The following is a 23231-nucleotide window of genomic DNA, read 5'->3' as shown; positions in this document are numbered from 1 at the left end:
CTTCTCTGGCCTTTTTCCCACGGCCTCCATCACACTGGGAATTTTCAAACTATTTAGCGGCCTTGCATCCATTGTATATATACCCCACGCATGTGCTGAACTGGATACCTTATGGAATATTTAAAATACTCCCCTCAAGACCATGGGCTGGCACTGGATGAGCATCGCTATGTCAACTCCCGAGGCGGAAGATGATAAGTGGATCATTGCTCAAAGATAGAGCAGCTGATGGGGACAAACTTGTGTCGAATCAATGGGTCTCTCATCTTTGCACGCATGACAAGCTTGCCAACCCTGTTTCTTCTCGAATCAAAAAATCAAATTTCAACATATTTGACGCTATGAGTGTTTCAGAACTTTCCCATCGGCGACTTAAAAACCACCAAGTAACATCTCGGCTTTTGAAACGCGAGCTATTCGACTACATGAACAATATACATAGGGAGAAGGGGTTGCAAACGTAGAGCTATGTATAGCTTGGTCTTGCATCTCTATCCAGTTGCTGAAGTTTAGTTATTAAGGCTTGTCATCTAGAGCTTGAAAATAGGTGACTGGAATTTCGATCTATTCACGTAGCTAAGGTGTTCTATACTACCTGTATGGCACCTCCATCGACATGAGTACACTATGTCCATCATGCTTGAACATACCTTTGCTTATAGATAGGCTAGTACTTGCGATCTCTGAGAGATTTCCATGAAGCTGCAAAGCCGTAGTTGAATCTCTGGATGTTTAATACACTTTCCTGTGGTATATAAAAATATATGCATGCCTTTGAGCGGAAACAAAAAACAAATATTCCTAGGCATATTCGAATGCTTTAAAAAAAAGTGAAGGAAAAAGATAGCGGTGACAAAAAGGTTCCCATCGGGTGAGCGCCTAGCCCGATGGTACGTCCTTGTCGCTATTCGAACCCCTATTGCCTCCTGCGTCGTTTGGGGGGCGCTCCAGGTGTGGATAGTTTGACCACTAGGCCACGGGGGTTTTGTTGTGTGATATAGCTCTTTTTTTTGGGGGCATAAGTTCCATGTGTTGTTGAGATAGGGAGCTGTGTTGAGTCCCAAAGTCTCAGGTGACAACATGACTCACTCAAGCTCGACGCAGGCACCATGTTAGAACTTGGATCGAGGTTGGTGGTTCCGGAGGTTTCGGAAAGGTTCAAAGCAGAGGTTTTGAGGAGGGTCCTTCTATTGTCAAGAATGATGTTGTATCGAGCATAATTCGACATAACTGACGGACTCATCACCTCAGGGCGGATGTTGCTTCGCTCTTCGAATGTCAACATCTACATGCAGAAGACAGGATTAGCATAACTTGTCTGACTCGAGAAGAGTGTTGAGTATTTGCAAACCAGGAACAAGCAACTGGGCGACTGGTTCCATGGGTATTGTCACTCAATAATGCGGATGGTTTCTTTGGTCCCTTTTCGGGGCAAAACCAAGGGGTCGCTCCCAACAGCAATTAATAACAGTCCAGAAATTTGGACAAGCCAACGGCGCGTATCAAGTGGCGATCTCGCGGGGAAAACGTGATGTCGCACTTACATATGGCTGCCCAAGAGCGCCCCCAGGCACAGGCTATCGGTGCTGGGCGCCATGTGAGCCTGCAGTCTCGCGTACTTGATGCAGATGGGACGAATGCGGCGATGAGGTCAGACGGTCAAAACCTGCAGAATTAAGGTTTTTCAGCCAGCCCCAAACCAGCTCACATCCACGTCCGCCAATCAGCACGCCGCAACCGCCCACTCTGCAACACACTAGCGAAACTCTCCGCCGGAACAATGTTGATCCGAGCAATCAGCGCGCCGATCCCAAGCCACACGATTAGCTAAGCGAGATGTGGCGCTCGCCTGGAGCTCTGGCGGGGGGCGCATTAGCTAATCAAGTGGCTCCAACACACCGCGAACCAGGAAGTGCGCTTTAACTTCAAGCGATCGTCCTTCATCTCGACTTCTTGTCCTCCTTAATTAACAGCCCTGATTTCCCACTCCTGTCCCTCTTTTGGTTCTTTTGGCTTGTTGTCACCGTCACTCTCTGCAGCCTTGAGCTGCTTTTTTCTTTCTCCTTTCTCGTCATTCAATGCTCTGCTGAGAGCTAATCTGCACCTGAGCTTCCCTCCACCCCCTGTCGCACTTAGCGCCCGGGTATATATATATATATATATATCATTAGCCTGCATTCAGAGCAATTTGACCCCAGACAGGCGGTTTGAGTAGCCATGGACACCTTTGTCCAGCTCGCAAGACGAGCGGTATGCTTTTATCCTGTCTCAATCGGCCTCAATTCGTCCCAAGCCCTCTAACCGTATCGCTCTAGGACGATGACAACCCGCAAAATGCGTCCAATTCGGCGTCCGGCCTTGTGTCGACCCTAATTCCCACCCTCATCATTTCGGGGGCGATGCTCTTGCTGTTTGTAATCCTGCGCCGCAGTGAACGCAGACAGTATGTCCCCAGGACATACATCGGCGCTTTGCGCGAAGAGGAGCGCACTCCCGCTCCTGAACCGGGCTTTTTGGGCTGGATCTGGTCCATGATGAAATTGCCCGATACCTACGTGCTTCGCCATCACTCCATTGATGCGTACTTGCTCCTTCGCTACTTGAAAATTGCCACTACAATTTGCTTCGTCGGGTGCTTGATCACCTGGCCCGTCCTCTTTCCCGTCAATGCCACTGGAGGAGCGGGAAAACAGCAATTGGATATGTTAAGTTTTGGAAATGTTACCGGAAATCTTAATAGATACTATGCTCACACATTCATTGCTTGGATTTTTATTGGTAAGTTCGAACAAACATCCTCGCAAATATAAATCGTCATTGACATGTTTCCAGGGTTTGTCTTCTTCATGATTACTCGCGAAAACATCTACTTCATCAACTTGCGCCAGGCATATTTCTTTTCCCCGCTCTATGCCAATCGTATCTCTTCCAAGACCGTTCTTTTCACCTCTGTACCTGATGAGTATCTTGATGAGGCTCGAATCCGCAAGATGTATGGGGAGGATAAAGTTAAAAACGTCTGGCTTGTTCCCGTTGTGGATGATCTTCAAAGCAAGGTTGAAGAACGAGATGGAGCAGCCTTCAAACTTGAAGGCGCGGAAACTAAACTAATCAAGCTTGCAAATGCTGCCCGTCTTAAGGCTACAAAAGGAACGCCCAGTGACGAAGAAGCCCAAAAAGCCATTTCAACCCCCGAAACGAATGCAGGTGAAGAGTCTGGCTCAGTGGCAGCTAAATGGATCAAGCCTTCGCAGAGACCCACTCACCGACTCAAGATGCTCATTGGCAAAAAGGTCGACACTATCAACTGGGCTCGTGGAGAGATTGGACGTTTAAATCCTGAAATACAAGCTCTGCAGTCCAAACTTCGTGCTGGTGATGCCGAACTTATGTCCTCTATTTTTGTTGAATTCTACACGCAGAATGACGCACAAGCCGCTTATCAAATGGGTAAGCCTTTTCCCATCGCGTTGATACTATGCCCAGGATAATGCTAACATGCATCCATAGTTGCGCATAACCAGCCCCTGCACATGGCTCCACGCTACATTGGTTTGAACCCTAGCGACATCATCTGGTCGAATTTGCGTATCAAATGGTGGGAACTCATTATTCGCAACGCTGCCACTATCGGTTTCGTCGTAGCATTGATCATCTTTTGGGCAATCCCCGTCGCTGCTGTCGGTGCTATATCCAACATCAACTTTCTTACCGACAAGGTTCCATTCCTAAGCTTTATTAATGACTGCCCAAAGTTGATTCTCGGTCTCATCACCGCCTTCCTGCCTGCTATCCTCTTGGCTGTTCTCATGGCTTTGTTGCCCATTGTGCTTCGGCGTAAGTAGCTGTTCACTCGCTATCATATAAGAACTTGTTCTAACTTCCTCTAGTCATGGCAAGACTCGGGGGTGTACCAACCACCGCTGCCGTTGAATTGAGGACCCAGAATTTTTACTTTGGTTTCCAGGTCGTTCAAGTCTTCCTTGTCACAACCATTGCCTCCGCTGCATCCAGTGCTGTTACGAAAATCATCCAAAAGCCACAAGAAGCCGCTTCGTTACTCGCTGAGAATATCCCGAAAGCTTCAAACTTTTATATCGCTTATTTCATCTTGCAGGGCTTGACTTTCAGCTCCGGCGCTCTCTTACAGGTTGTTGGTCTGATAGTTTCGAAGATCTTAGGCAAGCTTTTGGATAATACGCCCCGAAAGATGTACAAGAGATGGTCTACCCTGTCTGGTTTAGGCTGGGGAACTGTCTTCCCTGTTCTCACCAATCTTTGTGTTATCGGTAGGGAATTACCAAATACTTTCTTGGTTCCTTCTTTGCTGACGAATCTGTAGCAATCACCTATGCTGCAATCGCTCCTTTAGTCCTTGGTTTCGCGACTGTCGGCCTTTATCTCTTCTATATCGCTTATAGATACAACATGCTTTATGTCACCAATGCCAACATCGACACAAAAGGGATGATTTACCCTCGAGCATTGCAGCACACAACCGTTGGCTGCTATCTTTTGATCATCTGTCTTATTGGCCTATTTGCTATTGGAACTGCGTCTGATCGCAGCGCCTTGGGTCCTATGATCCTTATGATCATTTGCGGTGTCTTTACGGTTATATATCACCTCTCGCTGAACCAAGCCATAACGCCTTTGCTCAACTACCTACCCAAAAACTTGGAAACCGAAGTCACAAGCCCACTACTTCATGAGCCTGTGCGCCATGCAGCTGGTCCCAGTGGAGAAGCGGACGGCGATCCTGAAAAGGGCATATCAAATGGTGCCTCTGCCGAGCCCGAATTGCCGAAAGCCAATCCTATTGTCAAATTTTTCCAACCGCAGAAATACGCTGACCATAATACTTTGCGAAACCTTGTTCCTCACGATTTTGCTGATACCGTTTATCCACCTGAAGTTGAGCAAAATGCGTATTACCATCCGTGCATTGGCTCAACGCCACCACTTCTTTGGATTCCACGTGATGCTGGAGGCGTAAGTCGACAAGAAGTTGCGCATACATCACAGGTTATCCCCATCACTGATGAAGATGCCTCCATTGATGATAATGGTAAAATCACATGGAATCAAGACAAAGGCGTCCCACCAATCTATGAGGAGAAGATTTACTACTAAAGTGAAGTGACTCCTCTCTCGGGAACTTCAGACAGTTAATATTTTCAGAATTTCGGAACTCCTGCGCCCTTCAAAGTGAAAAAGGAGTGGGCGTTGTATATACCTTGGATTTCACTATTGATCTTTTGCCGCTTTTTGTGACTGGTGGGTTCCAATCTTGGGTTTTGTTGCGTGATACCCCCCGCCGAGAACAATTAAGACTGTGACTGTTATGCCTGTCAAGTTAATATGAGATCTAATAAGTAATAATGAATACGAACTGCACATTCCCTTGATGTAATCACTTGATCCACGATCCTTGCTTCTACTTTCTTTCACCTTTCCAGTCACCTTGCTCTCTCAACCGCTCACCTTCACGCCAACACTGAGCTATATAAGGACCCGGTCTCCCGCAAATTTTTCTTTTCAACTTCATCAATGCAAAAATAGAGAAAGTATTTGAGTAAGTATTTCTCTTTCCCCATCTCACAAGTTAATGAATTTTTCTAACTAAAGCTGTAAAGGAATAAATAAGTCATCTAATAACCGCCTGACCCTAGAACTACAAATAGCAACAAGTCAACCGGAGCAACTAGCAGACATTACATCTCCTAACATCAGCCAGCTTTTCGAAATGACGGGCTCCCTATAACCTACAACATGTGCTGAGAACAGCACAGAATAATGCCATACCAGGAGAACACCTCCAGACATCACTAGCAATTAAAAATATTGCACGAACAACCTACAATTGCCGAATTCAGCGAGTATAACGAAACTTATCTTGGCTGCCTAGGGTGTCTTGTTGGTACACCTCTACAGTGCTAAACATTGTTTCCTTGTCCATCAGCACTTAGGAGGCTGAGATAAGGAAAAACTACGGGGAGAAATAACCTCACATTCTCCTCTCCTCCTTTGACAAATATCCAAATAATCGCATGCACCCTCTAACAGATGCTCTTCACATTCGGTTCAACAGCCTTTGTCCTTGTTGTGCAAGAACAGCTCCCTTGCCAGCTGCTGTCTCTAGCCTGAAACAAATCTACTTGAACAAGCAGAGCCCAAGCCAATGTCGCACAAGAAGATTGTCTGTCTGCTTTGCTGATATTGAAGCAGAAGAAGCCACTGAAAGACCCATGGTGAATACTTTGAACAACAAGTTGATTGGACTTATTGAAAGCAAGAACACAATCAAGGAACCAACAGAGAATGAGCTATCTGAACATGGCTCGCCAGTATGAATGGCACCGGCAGAAAGATACATCCCGCGCTCATTTCTAAGGGCAAAATTCCGACCTCCTTTCGATCGATATCTTCAGCGCTTTGTGCTTTTTACCGCTCGGCCTTGGTTCTGCTTTGAACAGAATGCTTTCTTGTTGTAAGTGAATTCTACTTCCTTCTTCTAATCTTAGCCTAATTGACCTTGATTAGATACTCTTACTGCTTCCGAAGATGCAAGTCTCTGAATCTGTTTTGCCTGAGATTCTTTGCTGTTTATATGCCTCTTTTTGTGTCTCTGTTGCTCAACAGATTAGTGAGTTCCCGATCAAGCATTTTCGTTGCTCCAAATGACATGCTCTTCATTGCTCTAACAAGCATACCAGTCTTGAACTTAAGGTGTGGTGGAAATCTTTGAGCAAATACCGATCGAGCGGCGATGAAGACGATATTGAGACTTGAGCAAATCTCATCTATTGTGCGGGTGGCCACCGCTTCTACAAAATTTTACTACAGCTCAACTTACGTACGACTACTCCTGGAGAGGAAAACCCGACAAGCTGGGCGAGAAGTTGGCTTCTATATATCCTAACGAACATGTCCTCCCTACAAAAGATGCTTTTTGCTCTCCGGTCGAACCAGGCGACTCGAGATCCCGTCCACCTATCATACACCGCAATCACCTCTCCCTGACAGCGTTGGCGCAGCCAGCACCCGGGACTGGAAAATTACACGACGACTCTCCCTATTAGCACTTTCCCTCAAAACTGAAGAGTTGATCAAGCAAACTGGGTCACGCAATCTCAGCCACCACATCCGATACTGGCAGAACCTGAGAACCATGTCGGCACACGTCCTATGCAAGTTGAGACCGTTGGCGGCACACTGGTAGGACGTCAACACGACTTGAAAGTTGCAATTCAAGAGGACCATGACAATCTCGAAGTTATGGAAGGCGGAACCTGGTCACAACTCGCGAATGCACATCGAGACCTTTCTCCAGGGCCTACTTCGCCGTCTGGACATGCAAGTAGATATTCGACGATTCCCTATGCCTTTCCAGCAGCAATCCATCTCGAATGAATAGGCCATATCTCTGATGCATTAGTCGGGCGCAAGAAATGGACCAACCCTCAAGTCATTGCTGATCTCGACATCCTCTTTGGTGATGATGAAGATACCATCCACGCAATCCAGAACATACAACAGCAACCGATTTTGCCGCCACGGCTTTGCGGTCGTCAAGTATTGATACATGGGGATTGATCGCAAATTCGTGTACCGACCCTTCGTCGAGATTATGGTGCCTTTTCTCAGCCAGGTGGTGGAGAAAAAGGAAAGGATGTGTGCGTGGGAAGCCTACCTCGAAGATATCGAGGTTCAAACTGGCTTTCTCCGCAAATGTCATCCGGGCCTGTTGGGTCCAAGTATAAGATAATCTCTATATATATAGAGCAACGGACACAAGATAACTTGACCAAACCTTATCAACACTTCGTTCTTCAACCGAAAACAACTTCGACTTGTCAGCTCTCATCGAGACACACCGATCGTTACGGTACAAAATATGCTGTTCCCAGCACTGGAGGCCCTAGTTCAGAGATATTTCACCTAGCACCAAAAGACGCTAACGCACGTCTAGGCCCAGCGAAAAAGATGATAAGGGACGCTGAAGAAGAGATATCAACAAAAAAGAAACAGAAACTTTTACCCCTGCTGAATAGGGTCTGGTCGCCCCGACCTGGCTTTTTTTTTCCACCTTTTGGGGTTATTGCTGGCGTCTCGCGCACTAATCCGGTGGTCATTCCTGGCCCTCACCGTCATACAGTTTCACTCCGGAATAGAGCTTGGTGCCACGGGGCAACTCTACGCCTAGTTCTCCTATTTACCGCACCAGCCAAGGGATCGTGCCCAACTCCGCGAGGGCATCCTCGGCATTCCGGGCAGCAACATTCAATCGGCCTCCCAAAACGATGGATCCGTCACACTCCCCAGGCTCATGAGCTGGTGGAATTTAGGCAGCGCGAACCAACCAAGCATCATGCAGATGGTGGCTGAAGAATTCAATATGTACCTACACCACCAACAAATTAATGGGTAGTCGTGAACACTACGGATGGCTACGCGTTATGTATCATGGCATAGGACAACAACTTTATGCATCAAGACCCAACATACTATTTATGGTATGTTCTTCTCCGGCCTGATCACGCATGGCGCTTGATCTCCTTCCCTTACTACACCGAATTTGCAAAGCCCGGCGACAAAACAGTTTTCGGACATATCAATGTGAACAACCCCGACGCAGTTAACCATGGAAGACGCGTCAACATGATCCAAGTATCACTTACATTGACCAATGAGATGCATGGAGACTGTATGCAGATTCTCCCAGGAATGCATAATCACCTAGGCGAGTGGTGGAAACTTGTCGAGCAGTGTGGCCTTGGTACAAATGGATAAATCCATCGCATCAAGCCAACCATGTTTACCGAAGCAGATTCTCAACGATTCAAAACCAAATGGATGGACGTTGTATGCAAAGCCAGTGATGTGTATGTCACCTCCCCGTTGTTACCACATGGAGCGCATGGGCCATGCAAACAAGAGCGCCGCACCATGCTACCGTGGTATGTGGGAATTCAAGAAGTGGCGGTCCCCCTTCCTAGTCAGAAATATACCCCCTACTACTCAAATTTTTTCTGGAATGCATCATCATATTCGTGAATGATGGGAGGCTATCGGGAAGTGCGGCTTGGATACCGTCACAGGAGAGCACCTGAGGGTTACGGATACTAGCTATTATCCTCCAAGAAGCAATCCGCTATACTGAGTCCCGTCCTTTCTCGGAGCGATACTATTTATAGAGTCAACTAATGGAAGGACTCATGTCTGCTCACAATCTGTTAGAAGAAATCGTCACAGATTTTTATGACTATGTGCATCGATCCAAAGCCTGGGCCCATGTAGGAGAGGTTTGATTTGAAAGCAATTTCTACACATCTCGAGAGGTTGCGGAACGTGTTCAGAAGAAGCAAAGAGATATTGCTAACATTAAGGATAAACTTGTTAATAAATGGGGCACTGAAAGGATTGATGCTTTATGGAGACATGTTGATACTTTATGAATAGCCCAACAAACGAGACGCGCATTGAACAGATTTAACAATTGGAATGCATTTGTCCACCAAGTTAATGTTCGCATTTATCTGCGAATTACTACCAAAGGAGCAGGTCACCGTAGACCCATGCTATTTTACCAGGCGACGTTGACTTCACACATGACAATATGAGCGACAACAATGTCATTGGTCTCCACCATCAAGATATTCGACGACAAGGACTAGAGATCGGGCCTCAGGGAATAATTCAACAGCTGACCTTACCCCGTTCTGCCAGTTCGTGACTATTACGCAGAAAGGAAATGAAACAGACAATCAAAGGCATTTTTGCAAAAGTTTTTCACCTTGGATGTGCAATGGACTTCTCATGGCATATCTCAATCAACTGTCTGTATGTGATCGAGTGCCAAACCAGGGTGGCTACCCAAGTTGTTGTTCAGACAAGTAAACTGGCCTGCTATCAACTAGCATATAATGATAGGCAATCAATGAATGAAGCAGTCAGTGTATCAGTGAAGCTATCTTTTGCATGTGTATATACGTACAACAACCGGGATAAATATAATTGAGTGAGCAAACGATATCTTGAAGGTAGACCAACTTCTGCCTGCAATTAGAAAACTTCTCGAGAAGGGGGCTGTCGCATGTCGATAGCGTGGGAGTCGCAGAACCTTTGGACTCACCAACGCGAGTATTTACTCCTCAGTTTCAAGTCTGCTTCTTATCCAGAGCGCAGTCAAGGATGAGAACATGGCAACAGGAAAGGAGATATGGCAAAGTCTGTACCATAGATTCATACAGAGCAGATCTCATCCCAAGCATAGTCAATGCTTTCTCAAAAGGACCGTCGAGCCTGGAAAATTGATGAAAGAATACTTTTGAACCAGTGTGATCTTGGCTACCCCGTACAGAATACTCCTGTGCTTGAGGAGAACCATTGTATCGCAGCCAAGTTGTTTCATTGCGGCTCTTCTCCAATTTCTCCATCACTTAAAGGCGCAATGAGCGATATCAAAAGGTACTTTTTAAACAAAGTACGCCGCCTGCACCCAATGACAGCCCAAGGCCTCGATGCATGCGCCTGGCCTTGTGTGCGAAACACCCCCTTTTTCCCAACCCGGTGAACAGCTCGACGCCACAGTATGTACTCTGGTTGCATCTTTGCTGCGCGCTAATCCCGGTTTGGTAAAAGGTGAAAGGCTGGTGGAAGGCATCATTGACCTGGGGTAGTTGAAAGAGAATGGTCCTTGGTTCACGGGTATGAGAGAACCGTCGTTTGCTGGGGAACTTTGTGAGATGGACTGAGCAGTATCAGGCTCTTTTGAAAGATCAGGATCATCAAGCTGCTAAGAGATCTCGCATGAGGGACACGGGAAAGAAGTCGAGAGACGAAGCGAGGAGTTGGAATGCAAATGATCGCCGCTGGGGTCGGATTTACCGTATGGCAGCGGTATTGGTATTATACGCACAAAACATACGAGTCCGTTACAATACAATATTATTTTTTCCAAGCTTTCAAAGAACCAATCAGAGGCACATAAACCTGACAGCGTAACATTGTTTGGTCACACTTTCGTACGGAGCCAAACTGGGTGTTTTCCCCGCAAAATCCAGCTGTCTCACGTTGAAATAAAATTACAGCAGGCAAAAAACGAGCAATTAATTCTCTCACCAAAGTGTTGAATATTGCTGTTGTCCTAAAACAAGGCCTCAGGAGTGGCGGGATTGTCCCAGTGGAAGAGTATGGAATTTACCGCTTTCGGCCGCCTGAGAGAGAATGCAGCAGATGTAGGAAACCGTGTTCCGTTGGAATCTCTTCTTGTTTTCGCTCAAATCATCTTTATCTGAATTTTTAACAGGCCTGCAAGCCATTCTCCCTTTCAGCCAAAGAGACAGGAGGGATCTCCCTTCCAGAAAGCTTGGCGCCTCCCAGGGCGAATTGGAATCCTGAACAAATCAGCAATTCTTCAAGATCCTCACCAGGATTGAAGCTGCGACAGCTCGCACGCTTGGAGCCAATCATTCTCCCGCGAGGAGGTTGGTGACTCCAGTTGCCGTCGCACGCGATGCAGTGGAAGAGCTCGTTGATGCGGATGATTGCACAACATGGCCGGTGATCTGCGAAGTAGCGAAATCACTTTGAGCGCATTTTCGCCCCGATTATCGCAAACTATTAGAGCTGGGCCCCAGCATTCGTCACGACGGACACAAAGCCTGTTCTGACAGCCAGCTCTCACGGAACCTCGAGAACTTAATGCTCGGAGCCACATTGCTCCCCCCTGCGGACCTGCGGACATTCATCATGGTGTCGAATATTAAAAATTATGTTGGTAAACTTCGAGTAAATCTGGGGTCGATAATCACCCTCACTCCAAAACCATCATCGTCAAAACAAACCTTGGAAAAAGAAAATATGCCCTTTTTCTGATGCAGATCATCAGCCCACTTCTGCATCGATCGCGCCTCGGCCAACTCCTGACAACCCACCCGCACGGCGAACAGTCTGCCTCATTTGCTGTGTGGTCTGTATCAATCATTCATGCCGCCATGAGCAGCTTCGAGTTTGTCGGCCTTCTCCACGTCCCATTGGCACACGTTCCAGAGGAGATGGCTGATGGAATAAAGTGACTTTGATCATCTGTTTGCGTCTGTTCGATTTTTTTTTTTTTCTTTTCGGTGTCACAGGCTTGCCGGATGTCCCCGGGCAACGTGGAAATGGCTGCCTTCCGCCTTTCTTGTACGACCATAATTTTATCTCGTAAAGAATCTTCCACCGTTTGTTTTCTCTCCTTTTGTTTTTCTCCTCCCACCCCGTAGTCTCACCAACCTGAAAGGCGTATCGCGCGATACCAAAGCGGTATTCTATCTCTTGGCGAAGAGGAAAAGCTATCCCAAACGGGCCTAACGTGCAGCGGGGAAGAGGGTTCCGCCGCGGGAGCGCAAAGTGGACCGGGTGCCGCTCCACTCTCGGGCGGTTCCTCCACTTTCTTGGCGCCCTGGACCCTGCCGAACCCTCTAAACGAGCATGTCACGGTTGGTATCTGCGTTAAGTGTAATTAATCTCCATTCCCCTCCAAGTCTCAGGCGATCTGCGAGGAAAGGCTGGGAGAAGCAGACAAGTCAGACTCTGGAGTCTCACAGAAAGACTCGAAATCGCGGCCCCAGCCGAGGACGACGACGACCTCGGATGCGGTTCTGTTCAAAACATTCCTCAGGCACAGTGATCCTGGATCCATCCCGGAAAGCCGCCTCCCCGAGTCGGGAACCGTCTTCATGGGCCTCTTTCACCAGTCGACTGCTCCGAAAGCATTTGCTGACAGGCTCAGAAAAAAAAAATCATATTCTGGAGCTCTTTTTTCCCGTCCCTGGTTGTTCTTGACCCGTTCTACTCCCTGCGTGTCCAGCTGCTTTGGGGACGGCAGCGTACAGAAGAATAAGGTTGATCCTGCGAGGTGACAAATATATCGATCCTCCCTGCGGGCCTGCGGCCCTGCCCCTTTCAAGTTTCTGTGGTCGTATGACCAGGCGGTCCGATTGCCGAAGCAAACTTCAACCCCCAAAACACCAAGTAGTTAACCCTACAGTTACTCGGTCACTCCTAATGGTAGGGTAATCCGGTGCGTCCAGCATATTATTATACTTCTTCAGTCAGCGACCGCTCCAGCGACCGTTCTCCGATCGCGGGACAGATGGAAGGGGTTGTTGCAGCAAAGAAGAGAGATCCTCGGGGATTCATGCACATGAACCGGACCTCATTGGAGAGGGTTGTTTTTGTCGAATTCCGGCCCAGCAAGCACTTCCCCTGTAAACCTGCAATCTTCAGGGGAGAAGGGCATGGACTGATGCAGACAGCCGTCTGTTGGGAATCGTTAATGCCTGATTTTGGATGATTCTAATAAGGAGCTTCTGTCTTGTTCTCGAAAGCCGAAATAATGATTGTTTCCCCCGAATCTTGCGCCGGTGGACTGTGGCTTGTGCTCAGTAGAGTTGCAAAGAAGTTCGACATCATTGCCATGTGGGAAGACCTGGCGTGGTTGCAATTCATCGACCCGGTGGCTGAAGCGACTCGATGTGAGTGGTGTTTTGCTCGGGAGCAGGTTTGTCTTCCCAGGTTCACCCCATCCCGCCTCGTCTCCTGTTGGTTGAGTTCTAAAAACCCAAGGGTGAAAAGAAATGCAACGCCAGTTGTTCTCGACGTTATTTTTCCTTCACAACATGAAACACATGACAAGAGAGAGAGAGAAGCAGATTTAAAAATATATCATGACCGCACCCATGGAAAATCAGGCTTTCTAGGTATTCCCTGGCATTTTCCTTTCTCGGGCTGGGGCGAGGGCAAGTCGCCAAGGGGAGGGCCGACTGCCGTGTCTGCCAATGCTTTCCGAACCACCCCTAGCCCTGTCCGAAAGTCCCAAACAACCCAAGTCTGATTCGTGTGCATTGTCCAGTCTCAGCTTGAGCCGGTGGGGTCTGAGTTGGGCTGTAAAATTCGACGTTCCCTTGAAAAGAGGGGAGAGTCTGCTCTTTTCACACATGAAGTTGACCGGAGGCAGAAAAAATCATCAACATCCAGAACATCATAATAAGTGTCGTAATAGATTGTATTATGAGCTCTGCTAGACTAAAAATTTCGTATCGTGAACGCCATGCTAGCCCAAAATAGTCAACGCTATCATCAGTTGGACAAAATCGCTGATACCAATATGTTATTGATGCCACAGAGTATGAAAGAAGAAATGGAGAAAAAGAGTAGTAGCCAAAAAGAATGAGATGGGTAGATATGCTTGAATATCAAAAGTAAAAAAATTCCCGGGATATCAAAGAGGCTTTTATGCAGTTATGCCGGCCGTTAACAAAAAAGAATGTCCAAATATTGTGGAATTATCGTCGAAATCTTGACGATCGAAAGGCCGTGAGGTCAATGGATATAGACGAGGTATCGGATGCATCATCTACTTCAATAGCATTGTGATCGTCGACGTCCTTCCCCTCAATCTTTTGTTCGGACACCAGCTGTTGGGCCTGACGTTCCTTCTCCTCTCTCCGTGCTTTTGCTTCAGCTTCAGCTTTCTCTTCAGACTTAGCCTCCTCCGCTAATCTGTCGACCTCTTCCTTTGCCATAGCCAGAGCCAGATCAAGTTTCTCTTTCGTTTTGTTCAATTCCAAAGAGCAATCTCCATTCCGCAAGAACTGATGGGACGCCATCTCGCACAGGGCCTGTGCAGATTCTAAATAGGTATCTCCAACATCGAACGGGGATTGCTTTGCTCCGTTGGTCTTTGCAAACTGCCTTGTACTTCTGAAGATAGGTTTTAATAGGTCGTCTTCGGGCGAGGGTTCGGCCTGAGTCGCTTTCCGTCCAAATCCCGTTTTCATCATCGCGCTCATCCTGCCCTTTCGTATATGATTTCTTGCTCCGCCGATTTCCCGTACTAATTTCTCCAGCACACTTTGTGTATGGCAGTCGTAATGGATCAGAAAGCGGTGACACGGCCGTACTGCTCGGTCCGTCCCCTCGTCTGAATAAAGAGTGTCATTGCTCTCCCTTCTTGCCGGCGGCCGCTTTCGAGTGTTCACATCTCCAGGCGAAGGCTTTAATATCTTCATACGGGTAAGTGGATCGGCGCATGGATCGTCCGGGTCCAATGTCATACCCAGTCTACTCGACCGTTCATCGTCGTTTTTGTGGGTATGGAGGGAGCTGCCTTTCTTTCGGCGGCAACGCTGATCTTGAATTGAGTACTTCAGGTAGTCGGTTTTGAACTCTTCTTGCTTTGCAGCTGTGTGCGCGGCGAGGTCGGAGACCCGAGAGATCCAGGTCGGGATTTTGTTGGTGAGCAGGGCGAAGCAATTGAGGGGCTCTGGATCATAGGAACCCATGGCGGTAGAACTAGCAGGCGAAGAATAGGACTTGATAGGAGTGTCTCTCTCCTGGTTGAATCGTAACTCGTTAACTCATCAAACCCGGTGATGGGAGGCGGTTTGTGTGGGGAGGTAGTCGGGTGGTTGAAGAGGCGAGGAGTAAGTGATTGGAGGAATCGGCGAGGGCGTTTTATGGAAAGGAGGTGTGCATGTTCGATGGGTCAGAGCAGGGTGGGAGACAAAAGAAACATATCTTGCGAGAGAATCGACTTCGATCTCTGTGTGTTGGACTGGAAGCTGGCGAGGAGGGAGGTTGCAATGTGGATGGAGTGAGAAATAATAACGGCGGCCGAAGCTGGTATCGAAACAAGACGGCGATACGAGCTGTAAGTTACCCGGGCTTCACGTGGGGCGCTAGACAGCCTTCTGCGGCCCAAGTTACACCGTGTGACGGGGCGGCGCTAGTACGGTATTACGCTGCGTCACGTCTGAGGCCTCGCTGTCTGACCGGACGGAACAGCAATACGTGTGTGACTGGAGGCATCGGCCTTGGGAAGCAGAAACTCTGCTTATATGCGGGATACAACATCGATGGCGAAAATGCACTGGCGGAAAATCTGCAGGCATTTCTGCATGACGAGCAAAGCGGTGAGATCAAAACACCATGCACCTGCGATTGAGACAAGAAATCAATTAAGTCACAAAAGGATGAGCAAAGCAAGGATTCCCAAATGCGGTCCCAATGCCACCTTGCCGTTACCAGGTAATTCAAAATTACAAAACCCATTCGAAATTCCAACTCCGTCCAATGATATTAGGCCAATACTGCACCGAAACCGCCGTTACCTGCAACTCCCGTACGACCGCCAAACCGAACGTCCGCCGTTTCTCGGTCCAACAATGATATCTTGTCTCTTCCTTTGGCAACCTCTCCAACGCCTCTGCTGAGATGAAGCCGGGGGAGGACGCACCAGGTACGCCTCCACAACCAAGCCCAAACCCTCAGAAGCGTCAAATTGGCCACCGCAGGATTCGACAAAGGAAACCCGATAGATATTTCGAGGCCGAATCGCCAAAGACTCCGAGGAGTCTGGGATAATTGCCTTTCTTCTCCGACTTGTGGTTTTGGCACCGCATCCGCCGTTGTGACTTGTCCGGCTTATGAACCGCCGCTCTTCGATAGCTCGTAGAGCCACATGTTCATATGCCGCTTGACGGCGTCGAAGGCCTCGGTTGCCTCTGCCATCTTGGCTTCAGCACCCTTTACCAGCCGCTCCATTTCCCTGCGATAAACAGTCTCGACTGACTGTTTGATTGCCCACTGCATGTTCTCGTCTGAAGAACCGCAGTGGCTGGTCGCAGTCTCCTCGATGGTTGAGGAGCTGGAAGCGGCTATTTCCGAATGGTCAGCACAAATGCAAAAGGATACGGGCTTCGCTTCTTCAACGTACTTGGCTGGTTAGCCTCCGAGTTTGTGGACGGGCACTCTGGCTCCTCGTCCTCTGAGATGGGTGCCTCTACCCTCACCCGCTTGCGCCCGCGGTCCGCAACAGCAGCTAGAACATATCTTGTCAGAACTGTATGTACTTTGATAGAGTACTTTCCAGATTGGACTCACGGTCGTCGGCGTCTACGACGCGACGGTGCTCGCACCTCTTCCGTTTCTGCCGACACGAGTCGCAGACTCGCGTCAGCTTCTTGCCCGGTTGGAGAGAGGTCGGTGGCTGGAATCGCCGCTGCTATCCTATTAGCCTTCTGATTTTTCTTTGCATTTCCTTGACAAAGGAATAATTTCCTCAACATTGACACACCTTCGTACCGCGGGATTCCTCCTTGAACAAAGTTAGTTTTCATATCAACTCGAGGGAGTTCGTTACATACCTTCGCGTCTTGCGCCACCTGGAAGCAATCGTCACAGGTGGGAGAGTTATAAAGAACTCTCGTCGGCGGTCTCGTCCAGCATCGGGCGCAGAGGCCAGGCCCGTCTGGAGCATTGGACTCGCCAGTCCCTTGCGGGAGGGAGTCCGACTCCTGAGGGGCCGCCTCGTTGCCTTCAGCCTTGGAGCCCGCCGATTCTCCACCAGACTCCTTCCCGTCGACGGCCATCTTGTCGGCCTCTGCCTCGTGAACCTCCACCTCTGGCTCGGTGCCACCAGGGTGGAGTTTCTCTTTGCATGGCAGGCAAAGACCGGTCTGCGCGTGGATCTTGGCACGGGCGCAGAATCTGCCGCAGTACGAGCAGCGACTGACCATGTCGTCGTCGGGTTCGGAATCACTATAATCCCACATTGTTTGGCTTCTTTTCCTTTCACAAAAGAGGGGGGAAGAGGTTATCCAAGGGGAATAATGAAGAAAAAGATGGGCTACCTTTTAAGTGTACGACCCTTGTACGAAGAAGAGCTGCAGCCAGAAACTGCGAGCAAGGCGGGATAAAAAATAGGCACAGCAAGTACCTAAAGTCCTCGTGGACCACGGGAGGGAGCCCTGAAGAACGGGAGCTCTTCGCTGTCTCAGTTTGCAAGATTAGAACGCGTCAAAGGATATCAATTTGTGTGATTGGGATTGTGGAGTGAAGAGGCTCACCTTGCTGGGAATGCAAGAAAGCGAAGTCAAGCAAGCTGAGCTTGAGACAAAGCACAATGAGAGTGAAGACAGGAGCGGAGAAGGGAGCTGTCTATCTGTGACAGTGAAAAGGATGTTGGTATCAGAGAGCGGAAGCTATGCAGTTTCTTTCTCAAGCTTGTCACCAAAAGTGGTTGGTAAAGCAGCTGGGGAAGCGCAGATGATCAGGTTTGATAAAGGTGTAAGATAGGAAGAGAAGTTAGAATGGAGCAGAGTTGGAAAAATCTTTTCAGACGGTCAAGTGGTTGTCCTGGGGTTTGTTTACGCGGCTGGTGATTTTGTGTGCGTGAAAGGTGTGATGTAAAGGGAGGAACACATCTGAAGCGGGAGCTTTCCAGCACAGGGAAAATTATATGTTTACTAACAGTGAACTGGCAGCTAGCACTAGAAAGATATTATTACTAGTAAAACAAAGCGAAATTCCCCTCCAAATTTCACCAGCCTGGCAATCAAGAGTGTATGGCAGACTCAGGGGTTTCGTGTCCTCACGGAAAAATTCACTGGGCAAGACTCTAGCAGCTGAACATATTTGCAGGAGCTCCATTCCACTCCTTGAAATTAGATTCACGGCCATACGTCCTGTTCTTTCCAAACTGTCCCCTCTCCATCAGCTCTGCTCAGCAACGTCCATCTGACTCTTCTCACAGCGTCTGGAATTTTCAAATCAACCGCCTCAACTTCCTCTGGACAAATGACCACCACGCGGAAATTGCTTCTTGCATCTGGATCGTAAAGATCCCACACCTGCTCACCTTGAAAAGCAATGGGGTCTCGTATACCATCAGGTATCGGGGTTCCTGGTGGCTGGTTTTTGAATGTCCCTTGATGGTAAAGTCAGTAAACAATTCTTTTTCACCTGTTTCCACAGGCTTCCGCGAACAATGCGAACAATCTGAGCTAAGAACAAAGCTTGGGATGAGATAAGGCCGTAGCTGGGCTTTCTCCCGTCCATACGTGCATTAGGCCCGGGAAGAGTAAACAAGGGAATGGATATAATGTAGAGAGCCGCAGAGTCACGGAAACTCTCGAGGGTCCCGAATTAAAGCAGCATATACAGTGAACAGACCAAAGACACAAGGGACATTGTCCTGGGCGGGTACCTACCTCTCATCAAAGGTTTCAAATTCGCAAACTGAGCGGTAATCTCTTTCTCCCAGCTCCACTTCCGCAGTGTTTTCTTTGAGTAACCTGGGCAGGCACGCATTGCCTTTTCAATTTCTTCCCGTGCTTGCACCTCAGCCTCATCCTCGGGATCCCCGCCAACGACAAACGCCCTGCCCTTCACCCTCCATTGGACGCAAACATCTCTAAGCCAAAAGACTGCCTCAACATACCCTCCAGGACCGCCGTCGGGATCTATCAGGTCACCAACTTTGGGCATCCTCACATCGGTGGTGAAAGTGAACATATCACTTTCGAATGACGCTTCGTTTGTGGCTTTATCATCATTATTGCCATAAAGGTCGGCAAAGCTATCGTCGCTATCCTCTTCGTACTCCTGCGCATAATACGTATCATCGAAGCGGGCATCGATGCCATCGTAGTCGTCATACTCCCCACATTCATCATTTCCACAAATGAAGTTGTATTGAGTTTGAGAATCGTCATCGTCCTTTTCAAATGCAGCAGCATCACCAGCCTCTTCTTCATCTGGATAAAGACCCCAACCATCCTTAACCCGATGTTCTTTTGGAGCAGGAGGCTCAACCGGGACATAGCTTCTGTCCATCTCGCGGAGGGCAGCAGGATGTAGCTCAATCTCGGACCAAAAATTGCGAAAGATACATGTTCGCGCCCGGGGATAGGCCCTGCCGGTGAAGGGATCGTGGTGGACAGTGGCCAGACAGAATTCAACCGGGGCTTTGCCCCTTTGCTTGTCAAACAGGTCACGCCAAGGTGCGCGAGGAGGTGGAATTTCTTTATTTTTCAAAGTCATGCTGGAATAAGATCGAAATATCGTGGCACATGCTCTACGGCAAGATAAGGAACGAGAGAAAGCCTCCAGTGCGGCGCTCCCTCTATATATGTGCATCTACTAGGAAATCGTTGACGTTGTTGCAGCCCCTGAGTTCCCGCGAACCCCCGCCAGTCTGTGCCGAGCCTCCCGCCAAGCCGCTGTCACACGAGCCTATTTCAACCTCATCTCTCTGCACCAGGCCAACGTCGCCCATTTCGCTGTCTGTCTTCTTCCTCCATCGATGCTGTTGATTGTGAGTCAATATACCCTTGGTGCTTCGGATCTCATGTGAGGCCCTGTCTCCAGCGGCAACACTCTCCTACAGGCATCCAGCAACGACGCAAGCCTGACGAGACCTTTTGTCGAGCCTGCACCACTTGCCGCGCCCAAAGGTTGGAAAGATCCATTTAGTGGCCATGATGTCACATATGCGGCGGCAAGAGCCCGAAGCAGACTTTGCCGACTGTTGGCTGCTCAAAGCCAGGCACTTGGCTGGGCCAAATGGTTGAAGCTAACGCCGTTGTTTTAGGTGGCTTCATGCCGGCGGCTGTGAGAGTTTTAGACGAGCGCCCACGACATTCAATCTATGCTGGTGACGAAACGGGAACATTATTGGGGCTCAGATTGCTTCTCGTCAAGATGGCTTGCTGCCTTACTGTTTAGCCTTTGGCTGAAATACTCGGATTTGACCATCCCTGCCCCGGGTGATTCTTACCGCCCATCTTCGTTGTATGGTTGCGACATGAGAATGACAGGCTCTAATTCCCCTTTCACGTCTTAGGCTTTGTCCTCGTTATGGCTTCAAACATACCAATATCGCTAGGGTACCAGCTACTCTCTAGCCTGGTACGCTTACTAAAAAATCGTTGGTTGTTATGAGGAATGGTACACCGCCATCGATAAATATTGTCTCAGCTAAAGGCAAAAATGAATTTATACTACCCACTCTAGTGGCTCAATTTATTAGGGTTTCATCTCGATGGGAATGACGTCCTCCTGTGGAAGTGGCATTGGACGATCTAGATAAGGCACCAAGCAAGTATCCTCTAACGAGAGGTGCTAGGATTTATCTGAACATCAGCCGCAATACTAAAACAATTCCAACTGCAGTCACGCAGCCTATCAAACAAGGGCGTATGCCCTGGTGGAGTTATGCTATCTGGATCATATTTTGCTCTCGTAGCAGATGGGCCGCAGATTCTGGATGCCAAGGTGGGCAATCGACCGCTGACGCCTAACAAGGCTTATGGGTATCCGGACACGCCTTTGCAGAACTCGTTATGTCGCAGGTTGTTCACGCCTAATAAGTCTGGCTTAATTAGCCAATTGTGCCTGGACTATAGGCCCTATCCTTGACACAGTTCTCTTGCGGCGCATATCTTGCTTTTGATTGGGAACTGGTATGCTAATAGGCGTTGCGAATAGGCTGTACTATGGCACAGGACCCAAGCAGGCGTATCATCAATAGCAAGTCTCCGGATATAAAAGCGCACGAGAACACCTCCATTTCCCTTTTTTTTTTTTCAATCAACAAAGACCACAGAGCCCACACACTCAACGGTTACATCCTCCAAATTCTTTTTGACTGTTCCTGCACAAATTTACTCACATTGTCACCGGACTTTTGATTTAAGCATTACAAGTTTAATATCTCTGAATCATGCCGCTTGATATGCCACACCCTTCGCGCGACCCAGCTATTGTTTATATCTTTCCTAAGTCTGAAAAAGCAGAGAAAGCCATTGCCCATCCACACAATGATAACCGCTTTACGAGCGTAGAATTCGAAGGCAGGAAAGAAATATTAATCGGTCTCCGTCTCGGCTTTGATATCCCCCCTAAGATTCCTACTAAAGGGTTTGTTTTTGGATCTGACCCCAACAGCGACGTCTTTTTGCCCTCGACAGATTATTGCTTTTCTATCACGTTTAATCGATCAACTGGAGTCCTACTTGTCAAAGGAATATCCCCCGGTGGCTACTTACAGGTCATTGAAAACAATTTTACCGTTAGCTTCGATGGATTTGACTTCTTCATTGGTATTCCCGATCGTGCCCCGCACGAACGCGCATATAGATCGAATTTATCGAAATTTCTGAGACTTAAGCCTGAAGAGCTACCCATGATCGACTTTCGCATACCGATTTGCGACAGGATCGACAATTATCTTAAACTCGAAAGCCCAACCCTTGGAAAGCATGGAAAAGATGGCATTTATGTGGATGAGAGGAATGGTGGATTGTTCACAATGGAAACATTTGAACCAGATGACCCAAGGATTGTAAGAAAGACCACGTTTCCGAAGCCTGTCCCTGTAAGTTGAGCCTTTAACCGTTTTAGCATAATCGGACCATACAGCTGACAGACATAGGAATTGCACGAGAATGTTTTGAGCAGCGGGTGGATTAGCAGTGGCGGTAGGTATCGTTTCGTCAAGGAAATATGTCATTACGAACACAGCCTCGAGGATATACCGAGCTTAGGAGGCGTTGACTATGTGGCCATTCTTCACCAGTGCCTTAAAGGCATTGCACACATGCATAGAAACCAGCTTATCCACGGCAACGTCAGGCCTTCGCATATTTTGCTAGGCTCAACAAATCCAATTCGGGTCAAAATTCCTATTCATCGCCCAGGAAAATCAAACCAGACTCAATACAGCGGTTTACTTTTCGTTGCGCCCGAAACCAGGACCGACAAAGTTGCCTTCAGTAAGAAAATTGATCTCTGGGCTCTTGGAATAACCATAATGGCAGTCCTGAAATGGCTTCCGGTGAAGGCCACAAAAGAATATTTGAAAGATCCTCGCAGCGATATCGCATACCAGAACTATGTCGACGCCGTGAAAAATACACCGGCGCAGGTAGACCCCCCGTTTCGTCAAGTTTTATCAATGATGTTTCTATGTGAGGAACGGCGTTGGAGTGCGGAAAAATGCATCGCGGAGATTGAAAGGTTTCAACGTCGACATCCAGCGCCCCCGGCTAGAAAAACAGAAGACTGGACCTATATCGAAAAGGACGATTATCTGGAGAGTGAAAGCTTCCAGGCTTATCAATGCCAGGAAGATATCCATAGTGAGGAGATCCAACCTGAGAAGTACCGAAGTGAGGAGGTCAGGCCTAAGAAGCAACAGCGTAAGAAACGCCAAATTGTAAGGAAACGAGGAGCAAAGGGTTACAGGGATTGGCTTCAGTTTTTTTTGAGCTGAACAGCGACTAAAGGATCTGATCAGCGGATATTCACCCAGGCGTCAATTGGAGAATTGTCAATATACGAGGGACTTATATAGAATAGGGTAGCATAAACACGAGAATGGGATATCGAATTTTGATATC

General features: G+C 48.2%; 8 protein-coding genes across 8 annotated transcripts; 4 read left to right on the top strand and 4 right to left on the bottom strand.

Annotated features, from left to right (window-relative positions):
* Positions 1–916: 916 nt before the first annotated feature.
* Positions 917–1597, bottom strand: UREG_00685 (uncharacterized protein; the record flags this gene model as incomplete). Its single annotated transcript, XM_002541125.1, has 3 exons — positions 917–969; positions 1090–1262; positions 1545–1597. The coding sequence occupies 3 exons, from the start codon at positions 1595–1597 to the stop codon at positions 917–919; spliced, it is 279 nt and encodes a 92-aa protein (XP_002541171.1).
* Positions 1598–2217: 620 nt separating this feature from the next.
* Positions 2218–5133, top strand: UREG_00684 (uncharacterized protein; the record flags this gene model as incomplete). Its single annotated transcript, XM_002541124.1, has 6 exons — positions 2218–2250; positions 2316–2778; positions 2833–3450; positions 3511–3837; positions 3891–4289; positions 4343–5133. The coding sequence occupies 6 exons, from the start codon at positions 2218–2220 to the stop codon at positions 5131–5133; spliced, it is 2631 nt and encodes an 876-aa protein (XP_002541170.1).
* Positions 5134–6927: 1794 nt separating this feature from the next.
* On the top strand, positions 6928–8388 carry UREG_00683 (uncharacterized protein; the record flags this gene model as incomplete). The annotated part of the gene is made up of 5 exons (XM_002541123.1): positions 6928–6987; positions 7138–7360; positions 7439–7575; positions 7652–7757; positions 7784–8388. The coding sequence occupies 5 exons, from the start codon at positions 6928–6930 to the stop codon at positions 8386–8388; spliced, it is 1131 nt and encodes a 376-aa protein (XP_002541169.1).
* Positions 8389–10453: 2065 nt separating this feature from the next.
* On the top strand, positions 10454–12676 carry UREG_00682 (uncharacterized protein; the record flags this gene model as incomplete). Its single annotated transcript, XM_002541122.1, has 9 exons — positions 10454–10486; positions 10512–10592; positions 10768–10902; positions 11312–11489; positions 11630–11793; positions 11886–12076; positions 12138–12189; positions 12270–12489; positions 12594–12676. 9 exons carry the CDS (start codon positions 10454–10456, stop codon positions 12674–12676), a joined length of 1137 nt encoding a protein of 378 aa, XP_002541168.1.
* Positions 12677–14333: 1657 nt separating this feature from the next.
* Positions 14334–15332, bottom strand: UREG_00681 (uncharacterized protein; the record flags this gene model as incomplete). The annotated part of the gene is made up of 1 exon (XM_002541121.1): positions 14334–15332. One exon carries the CDS (start codon positions 15330–15332, stop codon positions 14334–14336), a length of 999 nt encoding a protein of 332 aa, XP_002541167.1.
* Positions 15333–16473: 1141 nt separating this feature from the next.
* Positions 16474–17603, bottom strand: UREG_00680 (uncharacterized protein; the record flags this gene model as incomplete). Its single annotated transcript, XM_002541120.1, has 4 exons — positions 16474–16706; positions 16766–16870; positions 16933–17053; positions 17196–17603. 4 exons carry the CDS (start codon positions 17601–17603, stop codon positions 16474–16476), a joined length of 867 nt encoding a protein of 288 aa, XP_002541166.1.
* Positions 17604–18448: 845 nt separating this feature from the next.
* On the bottom strand, positions 18449–19872 carry UREG_00679 (uncharacterized protein; the record flags this gene model as incomplete). Its single annotated transcript, XM_002541119.1, has 3 exons — positions 18449–18529; positions 18689–18873; positions 19041–19872. The coding sequence occupies 3 exons, from the start codon at positions 19870–19872 to the stop codon at positions 18449–18451; spliced, it is 1098 nt and encodes a 365-aa protein (XP_002541165.1).
* Positions 19873–21553: 1681 nt separating this feature from the next.
* UREG_00678 (uncharacterized protein) lies at positions 21554–23104 on the top strand (the record flags this gene model as incomplete). The annotated part of the gene is made up of 2 exons (XM_002541118.1): positions 21554–22207; positions 22265–23104. 2 exons carry the CDS (start codon positions 21554–21556, stop codon positions 23102–23104), a joined length of 1494 nt encoding a protein of 497 aa, XP_002541164.1.
* Between the last annotated feature and the right edge of the window lie 127 nt (positions 23105–23231).

This window comes from Uncinocarpus reesii, genomic scaffold (assembly GCF_000003515.1).
Source record: "Uncinocarpus reesii 1704 scaffold_1 genomic scaffold, whole genome shotgun sequence".
NCBI classification, from domain to species: domain Eukaryota; kingdom Fungi; phylum Ascomycota; class Eurotiomycetes; order Onygenales; family Onygenaceae; genus Uncinocarpus; species Uncinocarpus reesii.
Note: the sequence above shows the minus strand (reverse complement) of the source record. Positions and strands in the feature narration are given on the sequence as shown.